At 31.8% G+C, this 6,785-nt stretch overlaps 1 protein-coding gene across 1 annotated transcript; it reads right to left on the bottom strand.

Annotated features, from left to right (window-relative positions):
• Positions 1–1,865: 1,865 nt before the first annotated feature.
• LOC132909775 (defensin) lies at positions 1,866–4,609 on the bottom strand. The gene is made up of 3 exons (XM_060964862.1): positions 4,431–4,609; positions 3,413–3,593; positions 1,866–2,438 (listed from the first exon to the last, which is right to left on the bottom strand). The coding sequence occupies exons 1-3, from the start codon at positions 4,498–4,500 to the stop codon at positions 2,399–2,401; spliced, it is 291 nt and encodes a 96-aa protein (XP_060820845.1). The 5' UTR covers positions 4,501–4,609; the 3' UTR covers positions 1,866–2,398.
• Between the last annotated feature and the right edge of the window lie 2,176 nt (positions 4,610–6,785).

Here is a 6,785-nt window from a genome sequence, read left to right as displayed (position 1 = left end):
ACTGAAAATCGATTTCTAATTTATCACTTGGTGAAAACAAAAATCTTTAATAAATCCATTTGCTGCTTCGGTATTGCAGCCGATGAATTTATACCCACGTTTTGTTTATGCATAATCGCAGAAGTAATTCACGCATGACCCTCGTACATATCGAAAGGCAATATTTTACAGTAACAACGTAAATGGTCATTCTTTACGAGTATTTAATGCGTAGATATTTTGCGCATGGTAATTTGTTCCGTGATTGTTAGGTCAACGAGCACGTATGCTTTATCTCGATGCGGTTAAGAATGGTGTGACTGATTAATCGCTGTACGTAGTTACTTATGAAGCTTGAAATAATTGCAGTGGATACGGATTATTTTTGATAATTGTGAAGGAAATTTGTACTTTTTTTTTATTTTATTTTGTTTTTTTTTTACAATTTGTCCTTATGGACATTTGGTAAAGTGTTATATCTTATTGGTGAAAAAAAAAAAAATAAAATAAAAATAAATATAGCATGTGGGTGGCTACCCCCAGCGGGGTGCCAGCTTCGTTTTTTCTAAGCTATATCTTTTATGTGGAAATTTGTACGTGCGTATTTTTTAACGAAAAATATCGTGAGTGAAGTTGTACGATTAGAAAAAGGAATTTCATGGGAATTTTGTTAAAATTTTGGTCGTACTTCGAATAATCAAATATTACGACAGAATAATATTAATATACGCGTCAATCGTACACGTCAATGATACAACAGATACAGTCATTAATATTCGATAAGCGATTCTGATTATTAATATAGCGAACAATGGAAATTATTATTGCTTACGAAACCGATTTTCCCACAATTTCGCGTTATTTTACAATTATAATACAATAGCAAACTATAATTATCAAATATAATTTCGGGGAAGTTAATATGCTAATTTGAAATTAATGTTTACGATTTATACACCTAATATTCGTTAAATTCTAATGAAGTATTTCGCTCAATTAAATTTTAAATAATTAACTTTTACAAGATTGATCTTTCACTAAATGAACGACAAAGATTTTGCTGAAAATCTACTTCTTTATTCTTAAAAAGTATCACCACGATCTCCGTTATAATCATTAAACGAACTACGCTCGGTCTTTTTTTCTTTTTTCATTGTTCTTATTTAGCATCAACATGGTGATAAACCATAAACTACTTTCATTTAGTCGTGCAAGTAAAGGAAATAAAACGGAGGATAATGTTACGACAGAAACTAAAGCCAACCTAACTCTAATAATCGAATTAAATCTGAACGATATTAAGAAGGGAGCGAGTATCGCGCAACGTAGCTTATACACGGGAGCAAACAGAAAATTCACGAGAATTAAAATGAAATAGATAATGGGTTCGTTATGAAGCACTACAAACATTGATCTTCCTTTGCACCTCGTTTCTTATTAAATTGAAAGCGGCTACGCTGTGGATTAGGTCCCTGAAATGCAGATACACAAAAATGAAATGAAAATTGGAATTATCGACCAAACCGATTACGAGTTCAGAATATACTGCAAGTAAATGTACATTCTTCCTTTCTTTCGCGTTATTGTAGTATCGTGGACGAAAGGCCTAAGAGATATCAGGCGAATTATAAACAAGCGGTTGCGGAAGATGTGCGTGGTGGGGCTAAGACAAAAGACAAGGGGTTGCTAAGGAACAAATTAAGTAATTATTAATTAATTAAATTAAATTAATCAAGGGAAGAATTAACAGTCTTTGTAAATCGAGAAGTCAGAACGTTGGATCCGTGGTGATGAGAGTTGCAAATTAACTATCTAGTTGTCTTAATTATGATACATTATTGTGATTAGTTCGCGTTAAACAACCATCGTTTCCTGTTTAACCAACATCTGTTTAATCCATTTATTATAAATAAACTAATTGTAGTAAAGATCCTACATTATCACATATCCGAGAAATAATTCTCAAAGCCAATTTCTTCACTCGGAAACGAATAAACAAATATCTATAAATAATCGAATCGATCTATCGCCTATCTTCCTTGGGATTGTACTTTTTATAGAAACTTGTTCTACACAGAGTTGAGATTTCTCGTGTATCAAATTTCACGGTTAGCCTAATAAGTTTTATTTATAGTTATTAATTGTGAATAAAATACGAAGGGTGGAAAAATCATCGTTCGGTGCTTATGTTTTTTCTTCTTTTGAAACTTTATTTATTCTGTATTTATTCTGTAAGTAGCTTTTAACAACCTAAGTTCCATAGAATTTTCAGTAAGGAAAGATTCACTCTAACTATAATAAAATAAGCGTAGTTTTTTAAATATTTGGTAATTTCTTGACATTAGTCGCGTCTTCTTCGCGTATCCCTCGTTGCATGAAAAATTCGTCGAAGCTTGGTGTAGAATTGGTAGAATTGGATTTAACCAAAGCGTTTGTCCCAGAGTTCCTTGAAGGTGGTCCTGAAACGAGAAAAACCACATGAACTTCCCATTTTCTGCTATAAGAATATTCTAAGTCTCGTAACATCTAACAGCTATACAGTATTTACAGTATTTTCGTTTAACATTTGAAATATCTATAACACGTCCAGTTAGCTACCTCCAACAATACTTCAAAATTAAGACACGAGATTATCTTTGGGTATTTGATTACGCGCAGCAACAATAATCAGCTTCCTGACTCTCTAAACTTTGCTTTCGCCCCGTTTTAGTAACAAATCTTATGAATTTTCATCTAGTAGAAACTTCATCTATGGTAACAGCGTGAGCTATCGATAATCAACGTGACACGAGATTCAACACGACGAACAATAGGAACTTTCCAAGCGAACTAAAACACAAATTTTCTCCTGAAACATCTGTGGTACTATAAAAACAAAAGTTACATTTCGTATCACGAAAATTTTCAACGGGCATTGAATTTACTAAAAGATTATTGTATCTACGCTACAGTACTGAAAACCTAGTCGTCGTTCAAATTCAACTCGTTCGAAATTTAATAAACTGAAACTTAGCTATATTTAATAATCTAACCTGCGAGAATTTTCCAACTGTATCAAATGTACTTAAGCAGTGGACATAGAATTTACTGAAATATCAGTGGATCTACCACGACGTCTAAGACTGAGATTGGCTATCGCTTAAGTTCGAACAAATTGACGAAATTGATTCGACTGTTAATAAAAAAAATTACACTTGACACGCGAGAATCCTCGATCGATAGTAGATTCACTAAAGTATTACTGGATTCGCTAGAACGTTTAAGATTTGATCGTCGTTGAGATTCCAGAAATCCCGTGACTTCAAACTTGAGTCTTAATACGGAATCGCGTGTAACATACGAGAGTTTTCGATCAACAGACGTAGCAAAACGTTCAGGATTGGTTGTTTAAGTTCAAACAACTTGGGTAAGTGAAATTAAAGGAATCACGTACTTGCGACAAAGGCAGATTCCGTTCTCGCAGCGACCTCCAGCTTTGCCCATGCTGAGACAGTTGGCAGCGCAAGCACTATGTTCAGCGACTCCTTTGATGGAGAGAAGATCGCAGGTCACTCTTCTTTGTCTATCAGCACGTTCCTCGATACCAGCGTGTTCGAGGGGCTCGTATTCCTCCTCTGAAATTTAAATACCGTCTTTAAGCCTTCTGTCTGCTGCGTATAATAGATGAAACACGGTAATTGGCAAAGGAATCGAGAATTAACGCTCGGATATTTCTCAATAGAAAGACGAAGATGATGGAGCATTAAAACAGCAGCTGTCTTTAACAATGAACAACGAACACGAATAACAAACAACGTTTTGTCTTTCTGCGTTTACTGCTAATTATTCTACTAATTACCCTTATTATACCCGGTAATTATTTCTTGAATATCTGATAATCATCGAAAAAGATGGAGGGTCCATACAACTCTGGTAAATATATAGTTAGCGAACGTATCTTTTGACCGAATAGTTGAACTTGTTAGGTAATTTTCATTTATCTCGTAAACGTAAAAAGCGCAAGGCTTCTTGAGAGTTATTTATATCGAATTCGTATCGAGTCAGCTAATATTTAAAAGTTGTTAAATGAGAAAATCCTCATAAAAGATATAACTTAGAAAAAAAGAAGCTGGCACCCCGCTGGGGGTAGCCGCCCACATGCTATATTATTTTTTATTTATATTTTTTTTTTCTTCACCAACAAGATATAACACTTTACCAAATGTCCGCAAGGACAAATTGTAAAATAACCAAAATAAAAAAAAATAAAAAAAAAAAAAATGAGAAAATTGAAAATATTAAGAGATCAATATTAAAAGATATTAAAAGATCGAAAAATATGGGTGTTAAAATATTAATGTCAACGAATAGAACGAACTTTTATTTCAGAGGGATGTTGAGAGATTTTCGATAAACGGTTGAACATTCGTGACAATTTGCGAGTTATTTAATTAGATAGAAGGTTCACTTACCCACGGGTGCTGCCATGATGGCAGCTACAGCCACAAAGAGAAGAGCGACAAGAAAATATACTTTCACCATTTTGGCTAAAGCTTTTGTGAAAATTCGACGGTAGACTGTGTTCAAGTTACTGAAGAATAGACCAAGAAGTGTCTGATGATTGAACGTTAGCTGGCGCGGTTTATATACATCTCCGTGTCCATTGAGCCATGTGTGTACAAGTGTATACTCAATGAAATGTAGTATATAAGGCAATCTCTTCATCAGCATACGGGTAAGTCCCTGAAACCTGGAATGAACTCTTGCTGTGTGGTCACGTCAGATGGAAAAAGGTTATCTCTTTTGTAATTGCTAATTGCTCTACTTCGATAAATGTATCTGTATTTTTAATGTTGCGGAACTAAAGATCAATAGTTACAGTCGTAGAAATTATGCAACCAGTATCAATAATTCGATAACATTCTATTAAGCTGCTTCGTTTGCGCTTCAAATCAATTAGCTATTTATTAAGTATTTTACCAAGTGCTTTATTTTCTTTCTCATAAGTCAGATTTAAAGATTGACGATTATAATTACATAAATTATAAAATTAATTGCCTCAATTTCATGGTATTCTATTAAATACTTTCATTAGATGTTTTATGAAATATTTTCGTTTAAATCTGTTTTACGATCTCAGATATGGAAAAAATACGTATATAATTCATCCGCTAATTTTTATAACAAATATCCTTTACATTCCCTCGTCGACTTTCCAATTAATCGCTTAAATAGAAAATAATAATATGCTGATTTCCGAACCGAAATAAAATTCAAAATGTTTTTAAACGATTCTAATAGAACAATGCACAATGTTAATGCTGAACATTGTGAAAGTTGGAATAGAATAGTCGTATCTTGCGTTTAATGAGAACAAAGAGAAATATTGATTCTCAATGTGCGTGCTTTTTTATTAAAATTAATCGAACTTGTTATATCAAAATATTTCCATTTTTCTTCGTTTTATTCTTTTTATAAATGTAATATTTTTACAACCACGTACGTATATAACATATAATATTTCTATTCTCGAAATTGAACTGCAAATTTTTATGCAAATTTATATTTTTATTAACGTAACTAAATTGTATTAAATATGTGTATTAAATATTATAAAAGGATTGAATATTTTATATATTTATATTTTATTATTTTATTATTTTATATTTTTGCATGTTACGCATGTACTATACACTTCTTTGTTCTTATACTTTCATGTTTACTATAAATGCACAAACATTTAATCAACCAACAGCAAATCTAAAGTTGCCCTTTGCTACTGGAAATTTTCTACATTGTTCGATAAGTAAGTTTTATCTTGTATTTTCATATAATTTATTTTTGGTATTTCCAAATTTAGATATACGAGTACATGTATGCAAATTGGGGATTCCTATAGCGAGAAACTTTTGCGCTTAACACCGATTATACTCTCTGATACTCAATGCTAACAGATAAACGTTAAAGAATTTCCGTTATCTTAAACATTGGGTTTTCCCACACGATCACCATTCCTTTCAATCAGTATTATTGTCTTTATGACCGATCTTTCAAAATCACGATTTTTTCCTTTCGTATTTCATAATCTGAGCGTAAATTCCATTTTGTAAATAATATAATTTCACCTTAAGGGAATAAAATATATAAGTAAAATAAAACCTTCAAAGATTTATCTTCTCTTACCGCGAACTGCGACTATAATTTTGCAACAACTGTAAATTAATGTACAAATTGTACCATATTTTATAATTACGAAATTTTTATAAAATTTCCTTTCTGTCTCTTATAACGAACAAAGAAATATCTTCAAATAATTTAAGTATTTTGCTAGGTTCATCGCATGCGTCTAATAGATTTATAAATCTTTTCTGTTCAACAAATGACAATGCGGTTGGATGAAAATTTTGCAACCATTTCGGTGATAAATAACAACATATCGCTTTCTAAGTGGAAATTAATAAAATATCGGCATGCCCATATTGACAACGTCGATTATTTAGAAATTACAATTTTAATTAACGACTAGTATAATTTAACGGGAGACAAAATTCTTCGTTTAAGGTAACGTTACGATACAAAAGTATGATTTATTTTCGATATAAAATCTAAGGAAAGATATAATTAAAATTTCCTTTTAGTTATTTCTAAATATTTTCATCATTACATATTTTTCAGAGACAGAGTACTTGCCAAACCTGGATATTTTCAGAATGTAAATATACTGCTACATTTTTTTATAAATTTAAAAGCTTTTAATACTTGCTTCCCTTCAGCGTATATATACTTGGTATTTACGTAATAAAAGTAGTTTTTCTTGATATAGACGT

This window comes from Bombus pascuorum, chromosome 1 (genome assembly GCF_905332965.1).
Source record: "Bombus pascuorum chromosome 1, iyBomPasc1.1, whole genome shotgun sequence".
NCBI lineage: Eukaryota > Metazoa > Arthropoda > Insecta > Hymenoptera > Apidae > Bombus > Bombus pascuorum.
Note: the sequence above shows the minus strand (reverse complement) of the source record. Positions and strands in the feature narration are given on the sequence as shown.

What these genes read in the sequence shown, in the direction of transcription:
- LOC132909775 (XM_060964862.1), bottom strand. Translation starts at nt 4,500, where the DNA reads ATGGTGAAAGTATATTTTCTTGTCGCTCTTCTCTTTGTGGCTGTAGCT. An exon ending in CATCATGGCAGCACCCGTGG is followed by an intron (nt 3,594 to 4,430) that starts GTAAGTGAACCT and finishes TTTAAATTTCAG; the next exon opens with AGGAGGAATACGAGCCCCTC. An exon ending in GGAATCTGCCTTTGTCGCAA is followed by an intron (nt 2,439 to 3,412) that starts GTACGTGATTCC and finishes TTCTCGTTTCAG; the next exon opens with GACCACCTTCAAGGAACTCT.